Raw genomic sequence first — 25,032 nt, 5'->3', positions numbered from 1 at the left:
GGGAAGATTCTAAAAACAATGAGGGAAATCTTCAGGAAGTTAAAAAGAATTTAAATTCTATTGAGAAAGTTTCAAAATTGCAAAAACAGATGGAGCAAGAATGATGGCTGAAGAACAGAGATTTCATTGTGGATCAGTTCGGTGAAACTTCACAGTCAGAGGATAACTGATGAAACTTGCTAAATAATACATAATTGATTTAAACTGATTATTTCGTCTATCCTGGAGCAGTTTTGCTATTGTCAGTGCATTAACCTCCCATGCTGTCTGCAGATTTCCACAGCTTCAACATCACCAGATTGCATTTATATAATGCCTGTAATGTAATAAAACATTCAAAAGCATTTCACAGGAGTGTTATCAAACAAAATTAGGCACCAGCCACATTAGGAGATAGCAATCTTCTTCTTTGCTTCCCATGTCTAAGTGACACAAGGCAGACAAAACACACTTGCTTATCTCTGTTTCCATAGCTATGGAACAGATCACTAGCCTGTCGCCAAAGCTATAGCTTTAAAGGTATCACTCCACATCAAGCATGGCTTGCCAAGAAACTCTCCCACTCTTGCCACCTGCCATGAGTGTATCGGAAGGTTTTACAGTCGATAATCAACGTGTTTGGCTGCATTATGAGCGCACCTTCCTTGGCCATTTAAGTTGCTGTTTAGAGGAGGATATAGAGAGAGCAGTTTAGGGAGAGAATTCCAGAGCTTTGGAACTAGCCAGTTAAAGGCACAGTGGCCAATGGTAGTGGAGTGATCAAAATCTGGGATGCACAAGCAGCCAGAACAATAAGTAAACAAAAATAATATGTTTAACTGTAACTAATTTTTATGCAGCAAAAATACTTGTGTTACAGGAGGGGCCTGAAACAAAAAGACTGTGAAACCCTGTCATATTTTTTTTTAGAAAAAGTCTTGTGTAACACCAAAAAGTTTGTGTGTGGGTGTTATTTTATGTCTTTCTTGTCTGTTTCAGTTATAGCAAACTAATGATAACGCTCATGGCCAAAGGATGTCGATACCTTTTGGACACTTTAGTCTGCACTAAAAGTGATTTTGATGGTAAGTGATGGCTCTGTAAATTCTTTTAAGTTGCAAATCTACTTAGATATAAATATAAGGACAGAAAATGTTGGAACCATTCAGCAGGTAAGGCACAACTATGGAGAGAAAAATAGTTACTCTCTTCGATATAAGTATACATGTTTATTGTTTTGTGTTTCTAGAGTGATTGGCATACAGCATGGAACTGAAGTAGCATAAACAAATCCAAAAGTGGAGTTTGGTGCAGAAGGAGAAGGAGGTGTTGTTTTTTGCCTCCAATGCTTGCAGTGGCTCATGTAAGCTTGAGGTGTTTTGGTGCTTAGCACATGTTAATTGGCAGAAAAAAAGAAAAACTCACAAAAGGTAAAAATTTGCTAATAATAAAGTCTTAAGATGTGCAGAATGTGCTTGGATTTGGATTGCAGCACGTGGGAGTTTGTGGACAGTGAGACTGTTCAGACTGAACATATCTGCGGTAGATGTCTCCCATCTTGAAGCTCTCAGCTCAGAGTCATTGAGCTAAGTGTGAGTTGGAGATACTTCACATAAGGGAGTGGGAGCAGCATCTGGGCAGTTTGCTCCAGGCTTTGGTCATACCTCGTTGAGAGGTGCGGGTTCAGAATGGGGTTGGTGTGTTTGATAGTGCAGGGCAACTCAGGTAAGAGACAACCAGGATCCATAAAAACTGAAACAAAAACAGAATTACCTGGAAAAACTCAGCAGGTCTGGCAGCATCGGCGGAGAAGAAAAGAGTTGACGTTTCGAGTCCTCATGACCCTTCGACAGAACTTGCCAGGGTCATGAGGACTCGAAACGTCAACTCTTTTCTTCTCCGCTGATGCTGCCAGACCTGCTGAGTTTTTCCAGGTAATTCTGTTTTTGTTTTGGATTTCCAGCATCCGCAGTTTTTTTGTTTTTATCCATAAAAACTGATCCTATCCAACAGGTATAATGTATTCAGTACCTATGAGGATGAGGATAAAGACTGCTGGAAATCAGCCAGAATGTAGACCATTGCACTTTGGAGCCAAAGATTATCCAAAAGGAGGAAGAGCAGTGGAAGCTTAGGCCGGAATTTTCCATGCCCGCCAGCGTCGGGTGTGTTTGGTGACATTAGCAAGAAGGCCAAAAATTGGTTTCACGATGTTGTGAAACTAGTTTGCGTAATTCACTCCGCCTGCCAATGGAGGGCCACATTCCCCATCATTGGACATCGGGAACCTCATTGTAATACATCAGCATGTCATTATAAGGCCAGCCCACCAGATTCGTCGCCCTTGCTGGATCATTTTTCACAACAACGTATATGGGGCATGCACTCAGGAAGGTTTGTTTGCTTACCTTGCTTCAGTCAGTAGTCGTAGTCATCAGCGCCAGGCTTCACAGACAGCACCACATCACTTTTAGGGGGCTCACAGGTAGGTCTCTACCTACCAGATCAGCCATATGTGGGTGGCTTTTCAATGGCTGCAGGGTCTTGTTTGGGGAAGAGGTGGCCTCAGACAAGGGAAGAGGCTGCAGCAAGAGAGCTATACTGGGGAAGGAGGGTAGCCCAGGGTATGTGTGGAGTACATGTCAAACTGTGCAAGTGGCCCTCCAGATGGTGAGGGCTAACGAGGCAGTGTCCAGAGGAGATGAGGCCAGATGGACATGTGAGGGTATGTGTATGAGAATGGGTGGTGATGTCCCTTGAGCTGGCAGTGAGTGAGATGCCAGTGAACGTGTGATGGGTTTGAGTGTGAGAGTTTAGAGTGATGAGATGGTTGCAGTACCCTGGCTGCACAGATGAGATCATTCATCCTCTTTCTGCATTGGATGGCCAATCTCTTCTGTGCAACTTTGGCACTGATCACCACTACCATCACCTACCAAGCCAGAGTGGTTATGTAACTGCCCCTCCTGTGGACAAAGTGGGGGTAGAGGACATTGCAGATGGTCTCCACGGCATCCAAAAAGTGCTCAAGGGCTGCCGTCTTCTTGCCTTTCGGGGCCATGTCTTCTTTGCTGCCATCCTGGGCTGGAAGCACTGAGCACGACTGTACTTTAAATGTGGTGCCTGGCATGTTGAAGCAGCGAGGGGACAGTGTGGCAGGCGAATTGGAGCCTGCCCGCCATTGAAATAGCGTGTATCCCGGGAATACATAATTAATGCAGCGGGTTTGGGACGATTTGCCGTGAAAAGCCGTCATTGTGGGTAAAACGTCGTTTTGCCTGCCCACTACAGCATTTAGTGCAAATCTGGGACGATTCCACCCGTAACGTGGTAGATTGTTGTAGGGGATTCTATAATTAAAATATTAGACAGGTGAACATGTGGCTGAAGGAGTGGTGTGGGTAAGAGGGAATCTATTTAATGGAACACTGGTACCGGTATTGGGACAGGAAGGAACTGTACCATTGGGACGTCTCCACCTGAACTAGGTTAGGGCCAGAATCCTAGAGGAAAGGATAAATAAAGTAGTCATGAGGACTTTAAACTAGCAAATGGAGAGGGTGGAGGGCTCGGGTGCAAAGGATTGTATTAATACTATTTCAAAAGAAGGAAAAGAGAATAGGGCAAATCAGAAATTGTGCTTTAGGCAAGACAGGTAAAGGAAGAATGAAAAAATGTGAAATGGTTAAACCTGGACAGAAAAATAGGAAACATGGAAGTAAAATAATAGAACTGAAGGACCGGTTAGGGAAGCAAATAACGGGCATTCTTTCTACAAGCTCATGGAGCATAAGGGACAAATTGAATTGCAGGCCAAATTCAACTTGGAGGGTGTAACATGGAAGTCATCACTGCGACATGGCTGCAAGAAAGTCAATAATAGGAACTGAATGTAGCAGATTATTAGGCCTACATGAAAGAGAAGGGACTGAATTTTACAGCCCCCTGCCAGGCATGTTTTTATCAGCGGGGCACATAAGATATATGAGAAATGGATGCCTTTTTTATATTTTTGAGGAATATTGTGTTATTCTGTGGAAAAGTCTGTGTGTGTGTGTGGTGTGTGTGTATGATTTAATTAAGCTGGGCAAAGATTAACAGGAGACAAGTTGTCTGGGGCGGTTGAAAAATGAAAAGGATAGAGGTGTTAGGTTTGAGGTACAAGTAAATATGTTATATCTAACATATGCATTTTTAGATAAGTTGAGAGTTTGTTTGAATCCTTTTATTCTTGTTAATAAAGCTTTTACTTTTAATCTTTAATAATCCCAAAAGTTTTACTGGGCCACTTACTGCTGAGATCTTCTTTTCATTTTCAGAATCCAAAAAAAGGAACCAGTAAGCCAATCTGGGATTTGGTTTGCGCAGAAATTAACAAATATGATGGGTGGCTAGCCTGTTAACAAGCCAGTTGACCCAAATATTACACTGTCCATGCCATAATATGGTTGGTGTGGGCAGAGGGCCAGGAGCGAGTAGACCATTTTTTTAACTAGACTGGTTAAAAGGCAGGAAGAAAGGTGGTGCCATGTGTGCATTAGGGCATCCATCTCAAGATGTTACCCCCCCATCTTTCTCACTTCCTGTTTGGCCAGCAAAATTAGGATCTTGGAACTCCCAACAACAACAGTGAAGGAACAACAATATAGTTCCAAGTCAGGATGGTGTGTACCTTGGAGGGAACTTGCTGTTTGTGGAGTTCCCATGTGTCTGCTGCCCTTGTAGAGACCACGGGTTTGGAAGATGCTGTGAAAGGAGGCTGAGGGAGTTGCTGCAGTGCATCTTGCATATTGTTCACAATGCTATCACTGTGAATCGGCAGTGAAGGGAGTTTAGTTTAAGGTGGTGGATGGGGTGCCGATCATGCAAGCTGCTTTGACCTAGATGTGTCAAGCTTCTTGAGTGTTGTTGGAGCTGCACTCGGCCAGGCAAGTGGAGAATGTTCCATCACTCTCCTGACTTGTACCTTATAGATGGTGGACAGACTTTGGGAAGATACCTCAGAATTCCCAGCCTCTGACCTGCTCTTGTAGCCACAGTGTTTATATGGCTAATCCAGTTCAGTTTCTGATCAATGGTAAACCCCAGTTTGTTGATAGTGGGGGATTCAGCAATGGTAATACAGTTGAGTCTCGAAGGGAGATGGTTAGATTCTCTCTTGTTGGAGACAGCTATTGCCCGACAGTGTGGATCGAATGTTACTTGCCACTTATCAGCCCTTGCCTGCATGTTGCCTAGGTCTTGCTGCATATGAACATGGACTGCTTCAGTATCTGATGAGTTGCAAATGGTACTGAACATGGTGCAACCATCAGCGAATGTCACTACCTCTGACTAGAACCCAAACTGAACATCAGTCAGCAGATTATTGCGGTGTAAGTGCCACTTGTCAACAACACCTTCCATCATTTTACTGATGACTATGAGTAGACAGATGGAGTGGTAATTGACTGGATTTGATTTGCTCTGCTTTTTGTGGACAGGACATACCCTGGCAATTTTCCAGATTGCCAGTGTTGTAGCTGTTCTGAAACAGCTTGTCTAGGGTGCAGTTAGTTTTGAGCTTCAGTGCTACTGCTGGGATGTTGTCAGGGCCCATAGCTTTTGCTGTATCCAGTGCCTTCAACCATTTCTTAATATCACGTGGATGAATCAAATTGGCTGAAGACTGGCATCTATGATGCTGAGGGCCTCAGGAGGAGGCTGAGATGGATCATCCACTTGGTACTTCTGGCTGAAGATGGTTGCAAACACTTAAGTCTTATCTTTTGCACTGGTGTACTGGGCTACCCCGTCATTGAGAATGGTAATGTTTATGGAGCATCCTCCTGCGGTTAGTTATTTAATTGTCCACCACTTTTCATAGCTGGATGTGGCAGGACTGCAGATCTTTAATTTGATCTGTTGATTGTGGGATCGCTTGGCTCTATCGCATGCTACTTCCACAGTTTGGTCTGCAAGTAGTCCTGTGCCTCACCAGGGTGACACCTCATTTTTAGTATGCTTGGTGCTGTTCCTGGCATGCTCTCCTACACTCATCATTGTATGAGAGTTGATCCCTTGACTGGCTTGTAATGGTAGAGTGCAGGTTATGCCAGACCACGAGAATACAGATTGTGGTTGAATACAATTCTGCTGCTTCTGATGGTCCAGATCCTTATGGTGTCCAGTTTTGAGTTTCTAGGTCTGTTCTGAATCTATCTCACTTAGCATGGTGGTAGTGCCACACATGATGGATGGCATCCTTAGTGGGAAGATGGGACTTTGTCTCCCCAAGGACTGTGCGGTGGTCACTCCTACCAATATTGTCATGTGCAGTTGCATCTGCGACAGGTGGATTGGTGAAGACAAGATTTAGAAGGTTTTTCCCTCTTGTTCGTTCCGTCACCATGCTGCAGGCCCTATCTGGCAGATATGTCCATCAAGACTGAGCCTGCTTGGTTAGTAGTGGTGCTACATCGCCACTCATGGCAATGGACACTGAAGTTGATCACTCAGAGTACATTCTGTGCCCTTGCCACCCTCAATGCTGCTTCCAAGTGGTGTTCAACATGGAGAAGTACAGATTTGTCAGCTGAGAGAGGGTGATGGGAGGTTCCCTTGCCCACGTTTGATGCCATGATACTTCATGAGGGTTGGAGTCAATATTGAAGACTGTGTACTGTTTTGATCTCCTTACCTAAAGAAGAATAAACTTGCCTTAGAGGAGGAGCAATGAATGTTCAATGAATGATCGCTGGTCACTTAATCATTATCACATTGCTGTATGTGGGACTTTGCTGTGTGCAAATTGGCTGACTCATCCCCTACATTACAACTGTGACTGCACTTCAAAAGTACTTAATTGGCTGTAAACCACTTTGAGATATCCGGCGGTCATGAAAAGCACTATATAAATGCAAGTTGTCTTTTCTTTGATTTCAGCTTTTCTCTTTTTAGTTTGATTCCTGGGATAAGAGGGCTGTTCTATGAGGAGAGAATGGACCAATAGTCTCTGGAGTTGAGAAGAATTAGAGGTGATCTCATTGAAATGGTAGTTGCTGAGAGGCTGTTTAGCCTGCTTAGAGAGTCCAGAACAGGTGTCATAATATTAGGTTAAGGGGGCGAACCATTTAGTACTGACATGAGGAGAAATTTTTCACTTAGAGGAATGTTAATCTTTGGGATTCTCTACCCCAGAGAGTTGTGGATACTCACTCATTGAGTATGTTCGATACTGTGAATGATAGAATTTTGGACACTCAGGGCTCAACAATATGGAAATAGGGCAGGAAGTGCAATTGATGTAGAAACCCTTGCTCCTATTTCTTATCGTTCTTAAGGTTTTTATGATCTGACTAAGAAAGTGGGCACTCAGTTTATAGAAGGAAAATACATTTATTAAAATAGCCTGTGGAATAAAATAGAGGGGATTTGAGAGACTGGGAGACATTGTGACCTCCTTTATCTTTGTTTCTCCTTTGCAGTTTGACCTGAATCACTCATCAATGTGTTGCTCAATAACCCTTTATTTGTTTCAAAATTGGTTAAACATTTTGAACTGGTAACGTGTTTTATATTCATAGGTTTACCACCCAAGATCTCAGAATCTGAAACTCGGAATTTGTTTGGTGAGTTTGTTTTCATTGCACCTTTTAAAAGACCTGTATAAATTTTAATATGTGTTCAGCATAAGAAATTTAAAGAATTCTCATTTAAAACTGCACTGCCTCACTGTGCTGTTTCAACAATGTGAAGGATCTTGCTGTTGTTTGTCATTACGCCAGTTTTTCTTGAGGTTGTGTTAGGGTACAACAGTTTTTATTTTTTCAAGATAGATATCCTCCATTTCACTTTACAAATTTTGGCTGCCCTCTCTGACCGATGGTCTAACTGCAGCCAGTGGAAGCGGCAATCTTTCCCCATGCCGCTCAACAGCTGGTCCAGATGGACTGGCTGTTTAAACTTCAAGAATCTGCAGCTGCTGCTGATAATCTAGCTGACATTGAAAAGTTCCAAATGCATCACAAAGAGTACACCCTGTTCCCCCATTTTGTAGCACATTAAAAAGCAGGGCTTAATACTGAGTGAGTCGGTACTGGAATTCAGCTGAGTTGGCTGATGGACAGCTAAAATCATACAGAGCCAGAGGAACTGGTCTTTTTCACGATCATGCATATTAAAAATTGATGATTTCAGCAATAGAATGATCGTCAGAATTCATATGATTCCAGCACCTGCAGACCTAATTTGTCCATGTGTAATAACAGCAAATCCAAGTACAAGTTAATGGTGTGCACAATGTGTACAAACTATTCTCTTCTGTAGTTTAGGTTACTAAGGCATACAACAGGGTATGGGGCTGATTTTAACCCCCTTCAATCATGTTTCTGATGGATCCTCCCGGCCCAATGTTTTTATTTACCTGCTTTCAGGTTGCGACCCTAGAGTGGTGAGGGCCTAATTTAATTGACCACATTGAACCCTGATTACATCATTGGGATGCGCACGGCATGCAACCCGAGTGCAGCCTGCACGGTCCCAGGTATTAATTGTGTGTTAATTAAGTATTTAATTGTATTCAGGTGTTGGGCATTACCTGGGGATTCACTGATTCTTCTCTACGTAGGAGCAGATTGAAACTGTGATTGTAGGATTTGGAAGTGCATGTTTGTAATGTATGTCTCTAAATAAAAGCTTCTTAATGTGTAAATATTAGGCTCCAGCCCTATGCTTCACTGCCCAGCTACCTGAAATAGAGCACCAGGCCCACCAGCAAAAGCTGGTGGCCACAAAGATTCAGGCTTGGGTTAGTCTGTGTCTTAATTTTTACTGATTTTTGTGTCCCAGGAAGAGCAGGAAGTGAGATTAGGGCTGCTCGTCATTTGCACCAGCTTTGAGTTGGAGTCAAAATTAGGACATGTAAGTGATGCCTATGGTTTGAACCCTCCCCGACCTCATGGTCTCGGGAGCCAGATGGTTTGCCACTGCTTTGGCACTTGCACCCTGCCATCGCCCTAGGATTCCCACCCTAAGATACAGTCAGCCCTTATGTATGAAATTTGAGACCAATCCATGAAGTGAATCAGGGAAGAAAGACTGCAACTTCAATGGCTGAGTAACAGGGGTGGGAGTCCATCTCCTAGCCTCATGTCTCTTTGCCTAAATACTTCTATTTGCTCACCCTCCGATATGGGTCGATGTGATCCATATAGAAGTGAGCCTGACAATTGGCACTGGATTTGAATATCGAGAACATCAAAATGACTGACATCCTGCCATCAGCCCTGTGTAACCCCATGCACTGCACTGAAGGCAGTTGCCCCATCTTATTGTGAAAAGGAAACTCTTAAGACCTGGGAAGACAGCTGCTGTAGGCATTACCTGACAACTAAAAAAAATAGCAGGCACCATCTCAGTGCTTTGTACTGGGAATCAGCTCTGCAGCTACTTTGAGTAAACTCCCATGGGACAGACACTTGAACACATTTGGGTGTCTGTAGCCCTTGCTTCTGTCAATGTGCACCTAAACTCTGTGCAGTCAAGTCAATAGAGTCTGCCTGTCAGGCAGAGAGTTGGAATCCATATCTGGACCCTGTATTTTTTCTTGACAATGCTTTACTGGAACCAATAATCTGTCCATTGCCTGTCCCACAATTCTGCTTCGGCACTGCACTGTCTGGCTTGAAATTTCAGTATGTTTCAGTAAATTTCAGTCTGGCACATAAAAGGTTAACCGCCCACGTGGCTATGTAAGAGACCACATGACTCACACCTAGGGATCAGTGTACTGTTGGATAGAGCCGTGTGTAGAAGCAAGCATGGAGACCACTCCTAGGTTGGACCTTTACTATACCTTTATTTTATTCATTCATGGGGTGTGGGTGTCACTGGCTAGACCAGCATTTATTGTCCATCCCTAATTGCCCTGGAGAAGGTGGTGGTGAGCCACCATCTTGAACTGCTGTAGTCCATGTGATGTGAAGGAATGGTGATATATTTCCAATTCAGATTGGTGTGTGGCTTGGAAGGGAACTGCGCTAAAGTAGGGAAGACGATCTAGGCGGACATTGTTGAAAAAATTTATACGCTGAGGTCATGAAAGCCATTACTGTGGGAGCCTGCCAAAACTGACAAGCATGGGAAAACCCTTTGTGCAGAAGTGTGTTGTAGCACCATCTTAGATTTTCAGAAACCTCATAGCTGAGGTTTAAATTTAAAAAGTTTAATCATGGATCAGAAACCCACTCTGCCAGATCAATTTGGACTTATCTAAGGCCCAGCTTAATCAGAAAATTGGGGTCTCTGGAGAAAGAGATTCCTAGATATATGATTGCTTCAGGTCTGGATAAAAAGATGAACACGTTAACAGACTGCTTTGTAAGGTAGACCCAATAGCTGATGATATAACTAGATGCTGAATCATCTGCAAAATTTATGGAGTTTCAAAATCATTTGGCGTTTATTTTAACCTCAGAATTAACAAAATCTTTGAAAGGGTTAAGTTTAATAAAAGTGTCCATCAACCTGGAGAATGTGTCATTAATGAGCTGTACAGAATTGCTGAAGGTTGTGATTATAGTAACCTGGAATCTGGGCTAATCAGTGATAGAATAGTTGTAGGAGTGGCACATTACACCCTCAGATATGCTTCAAATTAAAGAAGATCTAACCCTTGAGAGAGCCGTCCAGATTGTCAGACAATTTGAAATCTGTTTGCAGCACAGATCCATATTAAGGGAAGAAAGAAAACTGTAGTACAAAGTAAACCCCACTGTCCAGTTCGTGTCCGATAATGGCACACAATTTTCAAACGCGTACTTCGCCCAATTTGCCATCATGTCCGGGTTCCACCATCATACCAGCTCCCCAAGATACTCACAACCAAACGGGGGGGGGTCTAAAAGAGGGATCCGCACTATAAAAGCCCTCCCAAAAATGAACAAAGACTTCCAAACAGCATTGTAAACCTACAGGTCCACTGCGTTACAATGCAGTTTAGCCCTATCAGAACTTCTGATCGCTCGAAAACCATGCACGCAAGTCCCAATCCTGCCAAAGAAACTATACCAGGGTTGGTAGCCGAGGATTACCAAGACAGAGAGCAGTCCCACAGGCAGAAGCAGGCTTCTGCCTACATCGGGGTACCGCACCAGACACCTGCCACAACTACAAATGGACAACAATGTCTGGATTAAAGACGTTGAGAAAAAGAGAGACACTATCATCTAGAAATATGATGACCAACCCCGGCCATGCCTGGTTGGTACCCCCAAGGAGACAGTCAGGAGAAACAGGAGAAGCTTCCTCCTCCTCCCTCGAAGGGTCCATCCCATTGTACCGGGAAAATTGAGGAAGACATCCAAATACCAGAATAACATTTGATTCAACAAAGATTACCTGCAGCAGCAGAGCCTACCACTCCTCCGACAGCAGTGAGAGCAAGATATCGAGGGGTTATAAAGCCTCCAGACCACCTGAACTTATGACCTGGGGGGGAGATGGGGTAGTTGTAATGATGTAATACATGAGGTAACCTGGAATAACTTGTAAATACGTTGGATAAAAACTTGGGGAGAGGTGTAATATAAGGGGTTGGCACAGAAAGGATTAACATGGGACTGTGAACAGTATCGCCCACACAGTGATGTAAGAGAACACATGACCTGCACCTAGGGTCAGTGTGGTATTGGACAGAGCCATGTGTAGAAACAAGCACTGGGGTTGGTCGCTCTTGTTCTGCTTTCCTTTATTCGAGAGTTTGAACAGATGTGTGAGAAAGATTTTCATTACTTGGTGACTGTAAATCCTGATGCTCTGTTGTTGACATTTTGCAGCAAAGGCAAAAACTATCTGTGACAACGAGAAACACATTCTAGATGGTTGAACCTGAGTGGTAGTTCAATCTACTTCTCCTTGTTCAGCAGTGGCAATCATGGGCAAAATGTTCGTGCATCGGTTCTCTACCTGTGTAGTTTGGGGCGAGGAACAGTGACTTAGTGAATAAACCAGAGACTGAAACTACCTCGACTACAGCTCCTCACACCCCGCTTCCTGTTAGGACTCCATCCCATTCTCTCAGTTCCTTCGTCTCCGTCGCATCTGTTCTGATGATGCTACCTTCAAAAACAGTTCCTCTGACATGTCCTCCTTCTTCCTTAACCGAGGTTTTCCACCCACGGTCGTTGACAGGGCCCTCAACATTGTCCGGCCCAACTCCCGTGCATCCACCCTCACGCCTTCTCCTCCCTCCCAGAAACATCATAGGGTCCCCCTTGTCCTCACTTATCACCCTACCAGCCTCCACATTCAAAGGATCATCCTCCGCCATTTCCGCCAACTCCAGCATGATGCCACCACCAAACACATCTTCCCTTCACCCCCCCAGCGGCATTCCGTAGGGATCGTTCCCTCCGGGACACCCTGGTCCACTCCTCCATCAGCCCCTACTCCTCAACCCCCACCTATGGCACCTCCCCATGCCCACACAAAAGATGCAACACCTGCCCCTTCACTTCCTCTCTCCTCACCATCCAAGGGCCCAAACACTCCTTTCAAGTGAAGCAGTCTTTCACTTGCATTTCCCCCAACTTAGTCTACTGCATTCGTTGCTCCCAATGCGGTCTCCTCTACATTGGAGAGACCAAACGTAAACTGGGCAACCGCTTTGCAGAACATCTTCGGTCTGTCCGCAAGCATCACCCAGACCTCCCTGTCACTTGCCATTTTAACACTCCATCCTGCTCTCTTGCCCACATGTCTGTCCTTGGCTTGCTGCATTGTTCCAGTGAAGCCCAACGCAAACGGGAGGAACAGCACCTCATCTTCCGACGAGGCACTTTACAGCCTTCCGAACTGAATATTGAATTCAACAATTTTAGATCTTGAATTCCCTCCTCCATCCCCACCCCCTTTCTGTTTCTTCCCCCTTCCTTTTGTTTTTTCCAATAATTTATATAGATTTTTCTTTTCCTACCTATTTCCATTATTTTTAAATCTTTTATGCCCTGCTAGCCTTTCCACCCCACCCCCACTAGAGCTGTACCTTGAGTACCCTACCATCCATTCTTAATTCGCACATTCGTTTAGATAATATCACCACCTTCAATGCCTCTGTGTTCTTTTGTCTGTGACATCTTTTGATTATCTGCTCCTATCACTGCTTGCTTGGCTTGTCCTTACAACCACACCCCCCACCCACTTCTCTCCCCTCACCCAACCCCCCCACCCCCCCTTAAACCAGCTTATATTTCACCCCTCTCCTTAGATTCACTCAGTTCTGTTGAAGGTTCATGAGGACTTGAAACGTCAACTCTTTTCTTCTCTGCCGATGCTGCCAGACCTGCTGAGTTTTTCCAGGTAATTCTGTTTTTGTTTTGGATTTCCAGCATCCGCAGTTTTTAGTTTTTATTTCAAATGTGAGATCTTGAGACAGTACCTGCAGTTCATGGGGATGCCACTTGGTGACAGCACCATTCTGGGTCTGATCATTGATATTGAGCACCAACTTTGCTTCATGTAAGCCTTTTTTTTGACAGATTCCTTGAAATCTTCTTGTGGATCCCCAGATGAAAATCTCTGCTCCAGGGCATTACAGTATTGATAATTGACTAGCCAACCTAGCTCTTTAATAGGACCTGAAGGAATTCTCCTGGCACTGACAGTTTAGATTCTTCCAAATCATCTTCATATGTCGGTTAGGATTATATTTGCTGGAGTTCAGAAGAATCGGGGGGATCTCGTAGAAACCTATAAAATTCTAAAAGGACTAGAAAGGGTAGATGCAGGAAGAATGTTCCCGATGGTGGTGGAATCCAGAACCAGGGGTCACAGTCTGAGGATACAGGATAGACCATTTAGGACTGAGATGAGGAGAAATTTATTCAACCAGAGAGTGGTGAGCCTGTGGAATTCACTACCACAGAAAGTAGTAGAGGCCAAAACATTGTATGTTTTCAAGAAGGAGTTAGATATAGCTCTTGGGGTGAAAGGGATCAAAGGGTATGGGGAGAAAGCGGGACCAGACTGTTGAGTTGGATGATCAGCCATGGTCATAATGAATGATAGAGCAGGCTTGAAGGGCCAAATGGCCTACTCCTGCTCCTAGTTTCTATCACCCAGTATGGCAGTGTCCTAACAGCTAGGATGGCCTAGACAAGTAGCAAGAATCTTGATGCAGATAAGTTTCATTGTTTTAACTCGTTACATTCCAACAGTACTGCAGCATGGATTCAGAGATCTTTAAGCCTTAGTTGTAAATAACCTATATCTCCACTGTCTAGACTTGGTTAAATGGGTGTGTCTCTGTGGGGAGAGAGAATGCATTTCATAATCAGGCAAGCAGAAACTGTGGATTTTTAAGCAGCTTGGTTTAAAGACTCCCAAGAATGGTAATGGACTGTCAAAGTGTGCCAGGTACCAAGCTGACCAAAATAAACACACCCAGTAATCAGAGGCTACATTTTTGGAAAAGGTAAATGCCAAATCTACAATAATTATTTTTTTCCTAGTTCACTTAAGGTTCTGATTCTCCTACTCTGCTCTCTGTTGACCTTTCTGGGTGCCCCATGCTATTTTCTCACCAATTCTTTACTTCCTCCCATTCCCCTGCACCCACCAATTGCTCCTCTCCCAGAACCATGCAGTGTAAGAGGCCTTTCTGCCCTCCATGCTGTGCTGTCTCTTTGAAAGAGCTATCCAATTAGTCCCACTCCCTAGTCTTTTCCCATAGCCTTGCAAATTGTTGACTCTTTCACTAGGTTACAGTACGACAGGCACTGGTCACCCTCCAACACCTCATATCAGTATTCATATGTTTGCTCGACAATGTGTGTCAGCAATAAAAACAGAAAATGCTGGGAAAACAGTGTCAGCAGGTCTGGCAGCATCTGTGGAGAAAGAAACAGAGTTAACATTTCAAGTCCATGTCACTCATCTTCAGAGCAAACTATCCAACTAAATAGAAAATCTTTAGCCCAATCCTGTCCCCATCTATTACTATTACAACAGTAAGAATCAGGACTAGCAACCATGGCCAACTCTACCCTTCTCAAATTCAAAGGCACTGGAGCCAATCATAACACTACGAGTAGAGTCCCAGCTGAGATCAGCTAACTCAGCTCAGACCAGAGGTTTTGGTGAGGGGAGAGGAGGGGTGGCGGTAAATCAAACTGAAGACATGCTCTTCTGTGTGACTCAGGCACTATAATTTTACCTTTGAGACACCAGGGGAACCTTGGCCCCCACATCTGTCTGTGCACCTGGTATGCCATTGATACTCAAAAACCCCCAGTGTCACATCTCAGGTATTTCCAAGTCCCTCTTCCAGTAAAGCAATGTGCCTCTCTGCTGCTCTCCTGACAGATCCACATCATGCTTCTTTTGACCACCTAATGCTTATTGAAAATGTAAAGCAATAATGAGAATATCCTAAATAGGATTTTACAAAGGAAGTTGTTGTGACATTTGTAAACATTGATGTGTGGCTTCAGTTACAGTTCTGTTCATATATACTATCTAATAGGAATCTTCATAAACATATGTTAAGAACACCCAAAAGTATTATTGTTTGTAATCACTGGTATCCTTTTTTTCCAGGTCATGCCTGCAACATTCAGTTGCTGGACTCATCTGGCACACTGACTGGTAAACAAAAACTGTGGGGTCTGGAATCCTTCATTGAGGAAGTTCATCTCATTACACTGAAGACGGATTCTTCCTGAATACTCATTTAATAACACAGGCTCTATTCATTTTTTAAAATCATCGCTTTATTCTAATTTTCCCAATTTTCAAGATGGCTGGGGCGCAGTTCAATGGGTGCCCTCACCGAGGTCATTCATTTGCTGTGACACGAAGCAATGGCAAGCTATTTAACCATGCGATTTTATATCAAGTGAATTAATGCACTTTATTTCCTTTCCTTGTAGTGATGGAATCCCAATTTTTGTGTGGTGTATCATTGACATACAGACATTTAAGGAATCAAATTGTCTTAAATTTCCATTGGTGACTCAGGGCCATGTTTCACTGAGGTTGATCCATTGACCAGTGCTAGATCAATCTTCACGTGACTTCATGATTCAGTTGTGCTTGACTATAATTTCCATATCATGGAGCTTATACCATTTTCTAGTATCACAAGGAAAGACTTCTTGATGATCTGCCCATCTCTGTCACACGAAGACATATGTCTGAAGTTCTTTGTTTTATTTCTTATAATAAACACTCTGCCACATTCAGAAGTGCATCACTGTGCGTTTCCCAGTATCACAATCATTTATAATTACACAGAAGACGTTTAGAAAAAATGCCTTGTTTGTCAAGGAAAGCACAGGAAATAATGCTTGGTCAGTGTGTTAATGACCACATTAAAATAATTCAGCCTCATATTGTTTGTAACTGCTTCAAAACAGTAGCTTTGTAATAGACACCCACCAATTGTCCAAATTTTCATTTTTCATTCAATATCTAAATTGTATATGTATAAAAATAAATCAACAACACAGAAATATTATGTGTCTGTTACATTTACTTTGTGCAAAACTCTAAATTTAAAGTAGAACATAATCATGCCTTTTACACTTAAGAATTTTGAAGTGCAATAAATCTGTCATAAGTACTGTTTCATTATGTTTTCATAAATTAGTTTCAGTAACAGCAATAGAAGAATGATATGTGAGCCATGGGCTATTGAGAGCTCTGTATCCATGACAGGGAGACGGTTTTAGAAGCTGTATGAAATTTCACAATGGCATGTGGCAAAGATCAACAGTGTGAGTTTCTAGAGAATGCACAACACAGACATTTTCCTTGGCAGGAATCTCAATGGACTGCACTTTCTGGATTCTAATCTTGGGAGTTAGAAATTTTCTCTTGGTTTACCAGATGATTGCAAAACATGGTCTCTCTGTGCCAATGTTGACTCGTGTGCCAGAGACTGTCCCCATTGTCATACCATATTTAGCATTGGGAAGTTTTTTTAACATTGAAACTAAATTGTTTGGCTTTGATACATTTGACATGGAACTGTTTTTGGTGCCAACCATTTGGTTTGGATCTTTGGTACAAAGTAGACTGTGGTCAGTGGATAAAATGGAATTTGTAAACCTTAACGCATCCCTCACAATCTTCAGAATTGATATAAATACTTTATTGTGTTCACATGAATTTACTCTCAGGAATTCTAAACAATTCCAGAACATTCTTTTTTTTTCAAAAATATTTGTTCAAACAGAAACATCTCCAAATTAAAATATAAAACTGATGTGTCGCATAAAGTTTTTAAATGTTAACTCCTTTATCTCTTTCTTTCAGGACATTTCAGATGAGTTGCTATTTTGCACCGTTCAATGAATTTAACTATCCCACTGAAGTCTCTTTCTCTATACAGAGGGAATTTGATTACCTTCCCCGTAAGCAATTTGGTGGAGTATGGTATTAGGCAGAAGGGTGACAGGCAGGGACCCCGTCACCATCCCAATTAAGTCTATGGCGGGAAGGCCCACTTAAGGTCCTCATCCTGCTGCTGCTGGTATTAACTCAGCGGCGGGTGGAGACTCACCATGAGGGGAGCAAACCAGGGTTGCGGGGGTTTCCTCATTCACATAGTGCCTGATTGAGGGACCCAGCTTCAGGGAGGGGTGGCCCATTGAGAGCCCCACCCCTATCCTTGCTGTCAACCCCACTCCCCTCCTCACCCCACAACCCTCCTCCCACTATCACACACCTGTGACCTGGGATCCAGTGACAATACTAGGCCTTAGGTGGAAGTTGTACCAGCAGACACCCATTCCTGGTGGCGCTGCCAGTCAATAGACCTGCTGGCCTCTAATTGGTTGGCAGATCTTGGTGGGTGGGACATTCATCCCCCATGCCCTTAATCCCAGGGAAGGCCTGCCGCTGTCCAGTTAAGTGGCAGATTGGGTGGGCTTTCCCTGAAGAGGCTCTCGCTAGCTCTCCAGCCAGCAAGCAAGACCTCCCCCTCCCTTATCCCTTCACCTCCGTTAAGCACCAGCTCTCACCCTCTTGACTACACTTCAAAAGTACATCACTAGTTGTAAAATGTTTTGGGACATCTGATAGAATCATAGAATGGTAACAGCACAGAAGGCCATTAGGTCCATCATGTCTATGGTGGCCCTCTAAAGGATCAATTCACCTAGAGCCACTCCCCTGCCTTCTCCTGTAGTCCTGCACAGCCTTCCTTTTCAGATAATAGTCCAATACTCTCTTGAATGCCTCAATTGAATCTGCCTCCACCGCACTCTCAGGCAATGCATTTCAGATCCTAACCATGTGCTGTATGAAAAAGCTTTTCCTCCTGTTGCCATTGCTTCTTTTGCCAGTTACCTTAAATATGGTTCTTGATTCTTCCACCAAAGGAACACTTGCTCCTCATTTACTCCATAGAACCATAGAAATGCTACAGCACAGGAGGCCATTCGGCCCATCTTGTCCATGCCAGCCCGAGGTCACCCAGGTGCCCTCTCTAATCCCACCTTCCTGCACCCGGCCCATAGCACTGCAGCTTACAGCACTTAAGGTGCAGATCCAGGTATTTTTTAAAAGAGTTTAGAGTTTCTGCCTCTGCCACCAACTTGGGCAGCAAATTCCAGACAGCCACTATCCTCTGCGTAAAAAAGTTTTTCCTCATGTCCCCAGGGCACAGGTACACACATGGCAGCAGGATGTCATTGCTATAATGGAGACCTGGCTAAAGGAGGGACAAAACTGGCAGCTTAATATCCTTGGTTATAGAGTCTTCAGACACAATAGAGTAGGAGTTAAAAAAGGAGGGGGTAGCACTAATGGTTAAAGAATCAATTCCAATTGTTAGAAAGGATGATATACTAAATGGGTCAACAAACAAGGCTTTATGGATTGAGCTTAGAAATAAAAAAGGGGCAGTCACACTACTGGGAGTGTACTACAGATCCCCATATAGTGAAAGGAGATAGAAGAACAAATATGTAGGCAAATTTCTGCTTGTAAAAACAAGAGGGCAATAATAGTAGGAGACTTCAACTATCCTAATAACAGCTGGGATTCAAACAATATAAGGGGCATGGAGGAGAAAAATTCGTGCAGTGTGTCCAGGAAAAACTTTTCAACCAATTAGTGACAAACCCAACGAGAGGAGATGCAATTCTAGACCTATTTTTGGGAACGAAGAAGGGCAAGTTGTTGAAGTGACAGTTGGTGACCTTATCGGGAACATTGATCACTCCAGACCCTTCATTATTTTGAATACCTCTATCAAGTCTCCTTTCAATCTTCTCCTCGCCAAGAAGAACAGTCCCAGCCATTCCAAACTATCTACATAGCTGAATTTCCTCATCCCTAGAATGAATCTTTGCTGCACTCTCTCTAATGCCTTCACTTCCTTTCAAAGGTATGGTGCCCAGAACAGGACACAATACTCCAGTTGAGGCCAACACAGTGCTTTATACAGGTTTAACATAACTTCCTTGCTTTTGTACTTTTTGTACCTATTTATAAAGCCCAGGATGCCACCTGCTTTATTAGTCATTCTCTCAACCTGCCCTGCCTCCTTCAATGATTTATGCATATATACACCCAGATACCACTGTTCCTGTAGCCACTTTAGAATTGTATCATTTATTTTATATTGCCTCTCTGCGTTCTTTCTACCAAACTGAATCACTTTGCACTTCTCTGCATTAAATTTCATCTGCCAATCTTCCAGTCCTCTGGTCAGACTGTCTGCTATCTCCACCCTAGTTTCCCTCAGCAACCTAAGATGCATCCCATCTGGATGGTCTTGTTAACTTTTGAGTGATACCAACCTGCACTTCCTTTCTATTTTTAATCTTCCCAATATCTCTACTCCCCACCTTCTTTACTGCAACATTAATTTCATCCTCTTCTTTTGGGAAGACAAATGCAAAGTATTCTTTTGGATATCCTTTTTATGTTAAGAAAAGATTTTTGGGTTCCCTTTTATGTCACCCATTAAACTTTTTATCATATTCTCTTTGCCTTATTTATATCCCTTTACCATTTCCCCGCCCACAACATCCCCCCACCAACCCCCCCCCCCCCCCCCCCCCCCACCCACCCCCCCCCCACACCACCCCCCACCCCCTGCCACCGCATTCTGCCTGGATTTCTACCATGTTCTGCACTCTGCACCTGACATTTGAAATAAATTTGCTTTTTTGTATTATTTTAACCTTTATTTCCATTGTCACCAAGGGAGTCTAATTTTAGATGCCCTATCCTTGCTGGAATAAGCTGGGTTTGTACCTGAATTACCTCCACCTTGAAGCCCTGTCATTCCTCATGTCTCAATGGAGAATAAAACATAAAACATGAAGGAAAACGTTTTCACCCAGCGAGTGGTTAGGATCCAGAACGCACTGCTTGAGAGTGTGGTGAAGGCAGATTCAGTTGTGGCATTCAAAAGGAAATTGGATTTTTATATGAACATATGAATTAGGAGCAGGAGTAGGCCCCTCCAGCCTGCTCTGCCATTCAATAAGATCATGGCTGATATGATTTTAACCTCATATTCCTGCCTACCCCCAATAACCTTTCACTCCCTTGCTTATCAAGAATCTGTCTACCTCTTCCTTAAAGATGTTCAAGGACTCTGCCTCAATCCCCTTTTGAAGAAAGGAATTCCAAAGTCTCACAGCCCTCTGAGGGAAAAAGATTTCCTCATCTCTGTCCTGGATTAGTGACCCCTTATTTTGAAACAGTGACTCCCCAGTTCTAGATTCTCCCACAAAAGGAAACATCCTCCCCACATCCACCTTGTCAAGACCCCTCAGGATCTTATATGTTTCAATCAAGTTGCCTCTTATTCTTCTAAACTCCAGCGGATAAAGGCCTAGTCTGTCTAGCCTTTCCTCATAAGACAACCCACCCATTCCAAGTGTTAATCTAATAAACCTTCCCTGAACTGCTTCTAGTGCATTTGCATCTTTCCTTAAATAAGGAGACCAATACTGTACACAGTACTCCAGATGTGGTCTCACCGATGTCCTGTGTAACTGAAGCATAACCTCCTTTTTGTATTCAATTCCCCTTGCAATGAACGATATCATTCTATTAGCTTTGCTAATTATTTGCTGCACCTGCTTACTAACCTTTTGCTATTCATACAGATCCCTCTGCATCTCAGAGCTTTGCAATATCTTACCATTTAGATAACATGCCCCTATTTTATTCTTCCTGCCAAAATGGACAACCTCACATTTTCCTACATTACACTCCATTTGCCTTATCTTTGCCCACTCACCCAACCTATTTATATCCTTCTGTAGCCTCCTTATGTCCTCTTCACAACTTACTTTCTTACCTATCTTTGTGTCATCAGCATGTTTAGCAACCATACCATCAGTCCCTACATCAGGGTCTTTTATATAAATTATAAAGAGTTGAGGCCGCAGCACTGATCCCTGTGGCACACTGCTCGTCACATCCTGCCAACCAGAAAGTGAATGATTTATGCCTACTCTCTGTTTCCTGTTAGCTAGCCAATCTTCTATCCATGCCAATATGTTAGCTTCTACACCATGAGCTTTTATTTTCCATGATAACCTTTGATGAGGCACCTTATTAATGCCTTCTGAAAATCTAAGTACAGTACATCTGCCGGTTCCCTTTATCCTCAGCACTTGTTACTTCTTTGCACAACTCCAATAAATTGATTAAACATGGGGTGGAACTTTATAGCTCCATTGCAGTAGGGACAGGGCTGTAAAATGTGACAAGCTGTTCAAAAGTCCATTGACTTTGGCAGGAATGGAAAATCCCGCTGGCGGGAGGGGCAGTAAAATTCTTCCCGTGCTTTCCCTTTCATAAAGCCAAGTTGACTTTGCCTGATTACCTTGAATTTATCTTAAGTGCCCTGTTATAAAGTCTTTAATAATAGCTTCTAAAAGTTTCCCTATGAGAGATGTTAAGCTAACTGGCCTATAGTTTCCTGCTTTCTGTGTTCCTTTTTGAATTTAATGGAACCTTCCCTGAATCTAGGGAATTTTGGAAAATTAAAACCAACTCATCAACTATCTCACTAGCCACTTCTTTTAAGACTGTAGGATGAAATCCACCAGGACCCTAGAACTTGTCAACCTGCAGTTCCATCAATTTGTTAAGAACCACTTCCCTAGTGATGGTAATTTTCTGGAGTTCCTCCCTCCATTCCAATTTCTGATTTACAGCTATTTCTGGAATGATACTTGTATCCTCTATAATGAAAACCGATGCAAAATACCTGTTCAATTCATCTGCCATCTCCTTATTTTCCATTATTAATTCCCCAGACTCACTTACTATAGGACCAACGCTCACTTTGTTAACCCATTTTTAAAATATCTATAGAACCTTTTACTGTCTTTATATTTATAGTTAGCTTTCTCTCGTACTCTTAATTTTTCCTCAATAATCTTTTAGTCATTTTTTGCTGTTTTTTATATTCTGTCCAATCTTCTGACCTGCCACCTATTTTTGCACAATTATATGCTTTTTCTTTAAGATTGATACTATTTTTAACTTCTTTAGTTAACCATAGATGGTGGATCCTCCCCTTGTATGTAATCTGTGTTTTCTGAAATATTCCCTTAAATGTTGCCACTGCATCTCTATTGACCTATCTCTTAACTTAAATAGTCAGTTCACTTTCACTAGTTTTGCTTTTTTTTATCTGAAAAGAAAGACTATGCAGGACTACGGGAGAAGATGAGGGAGTGACGCAGGATGAATTGCTCCTTCAGAGAATCAGCACAGACACGATGGCCAAATCTTTCTGTGCTGTAACCGTTCAATTATTATATTTACTGTTTTCTTTGCCAATCTTTGTTTCAGGTCCACCTCTCTCATAACATGTTTTATTACTGCTGAAAAAAGATACATGTCGAAGCTTTTCATCTTGAACTCGCTTCGCAAGAATACCAATATAAGGAGAAAAAAAACAATTTATACTATATAAGAAGAAAAGTGCTGATTGGTTGGCAAGTGAACTCTGATTGGTAGAGGTGTTGCCACAGAGAATGCACCAATTCATGGTGACTGACAGTTAACTGCCACGTATTGTTTGAAATTTAAACCAGGCAGCTTAACCGTGATTGGTCAAGGCTTGACCAATGGCTTGACAGGAATGAGACAGCAAATGGCTGTCAATTATTTTGTTTAGCTGAAACAGGTGCAGTGTGTACATGTTCGTTCTGTCTGCAAAAAGCAGGGCCCTGCGTATTAATATATGTAGCTTCCAGTACATGCAAATGTACCACACTGCGAGACCAACTGATAATCTTAAAGGGAAAATCATATCTAACTAACTTGCTGGAGTTTTCTGAAGTGGTAACAGAGAAGGTTAATGACGGCGATGCTGTTGATGGTGATGTACATGGACTTCCAAAAGACATTTGATACAATGCTGCACAACAGACTTGTGAGCAAAGTTATAGCTCATGGAATAAAAGGGAAAGTAGCTACATAGATACAAAATTGGCTGAGTGTCAGGAAACACCAAGTAGTGGTTAATATGTTTTTTGGGCTGGAGAAAGGTTTGTAGTGGAGTTCCCCAGGGGCCAGTGTTGGGACTCTTGCTTTTCCTGATATATATTAATGACCCTAGACCTTGGTGTACAAAGCATAATTTCAGAATTTGCGGATGAATCAAAGCTTGCAGGTATTGTGAACCGTGAGGAAGGTAGTGTAGAACTTCAAAAGGACATAGGCAAATTGGTGGAATGGGCGAACAAGTGGTAGATGAAGTTCAAAGTGGAGAAATGTGAGGTGATTCATTTTGATTGGAAGAACAGACAAAATAAAGGATACAACTGTAAAGAGGGTGCGAGAGCAGTGGGACCTGGGTATATATGTGCATTGAAGGTGGCAGGACATGATGACAGCATGGTTAATAAAGCATACAATAGCCTCAGCTTTATAAAAATGGTAATTGAGTACAAGAGCCAGGAGGTTATGTTGAATTTGTATAAAGGACACTGATTAGGCCTCAGCTGGAGTATTGTGTCCAGTTCTGGGCGGCACACTTTAGGAAAGATGTGAAGGCATTGGAGAACAGTGCAAAAAAGATTCATGAGAATGGTTCAAGGGATGAAGAAATTCATGTATGAAGATAGTTTGGAGAAGTTAGGGCTGGTTTCCTTGGAGAATAGAAGACTGAGGAGATTTGACAGGTATTCAAAACCATGAGGGGCCTGGACAGAATGGATAGGGAGAAAGTATTCCTACTTATGAAAGGATCGAGAACAAAAGGGCACAGAATTAAAGTAATTGGCAAAAGTGGTATGAGAAAAACTTTTATGCAACAGGTGGTTATGGTCTGGAATGCACTGCCCGAGAATGTGGTGGAGGCAGGTTCAATCGAGGCATTCAAAACGGAATTAGACTGTTATTTGAAGAGGTAGAATTGCGGGGTTACAGGGAGAAAGCAGGAGAACAGCGTGAAGTGAATTGCTCATTCGGAGAGCCAGTGCAGACATGATGAGCTGAATGGCCTCCTTCTGAGCTGTAACAATTTGTGATTCTGTGAACATGGACAGGAAGTTGGAATGTTGGCACACGCTTCTTAATGGGAATCCAAAATTGAGTTCACTGAATGACAGTGGTCATCTGATTCCAACCGAACCAGCAGCATCAAACCCTATTTAGGGCTTGGCCTAAATAGCCAAGTGGTTATGGTACTGGGTTTATAACCCCAAGATCGAGAGTTCAAATCTCACAATAGCAAACAATGTAACTTCATCTGAAACAGATGGAAACGGGTTTGTACTCGAAAGAGTTACAAAAGAAAGAGATGCTAAACCACGAAAATCGCATTTAAAAGATTATCAAACCCTATTTAACCAGTAAGCAGATAGCCAATCGTTAACCCATTGCCTACAGAATACAACTAATGTCACATCATCAACTTGTTCCCATTAACTAACAAGATGCACAGCCTTCAGGTTTTGGGCAGTGGCGGTGGAATGTTAGGAAGAGCTTTTTTACGCATGGAGTGGTAATGACTTGGAACTCGCTGCCTACGAAGGTGAGCAAAGCAGAGACAATCAATGATTTCAAAAGGAAATCGGACGGTCA

At 42.8% G+C, this 25,032-nt stretch overlaps 1 protein-coding gene across 2 annotated transcripts in view; it reads left to right on the top strand.

The window, feature by feature from the left end:
- The window catches only part of LOC121275690 (probable thiopurine S-methyltransferase), a 46,747-nt gene extending 30,278 nt beyond the window's left edge, over nucleotides 1–16,469 (top strand). For both annotated transcript variants that reach the window (XM_041183250.1, XM_041183251.1), the window contains 3 exons: nucleotides 979–1,064; nucleotides 7,545–7,589; nucleotides 15,556–16,469. In XM_041183250.1, coding sequence (XP_041039184.1) covers nucleotides 979–1,064; nucleotides 7,545–7,589; nucleotides 15,556–15,680 — 256 coding nt within the window. In that variant the 3' untranslated portion in view covers nucleotides 15,681–16,469. The remainder of the gene's footprint in view (nucleotides 1–978; nucleotides 1,065–7,544; nucleotides 7,590–15,555) is intronic.
- Nucleotides 16,470–25,032: the final 8,563 nt, after the last annotated feature.

The sequence above is a fragment of the Carcharodon carcharias genome, chromosome 3 (genome assembly GCF_017639515.1).
Source record: "Carcharodon carcharias isolate sCarCar2 chromosome 3, sCarCar2.pri, whole genome shotgun sequence".
In the NCBI taxonomy this organism is placed as follows: domain Eukaryota; kingdom Metazoa; phylum Chordata; class Chondrichthyes; order Lamniformes; family Lamnidae; genus Carcharodon; species Carcharodon carcharias.
This window is presented reverse-complemented; position numbering and strand designations above follow the sequence as displayed.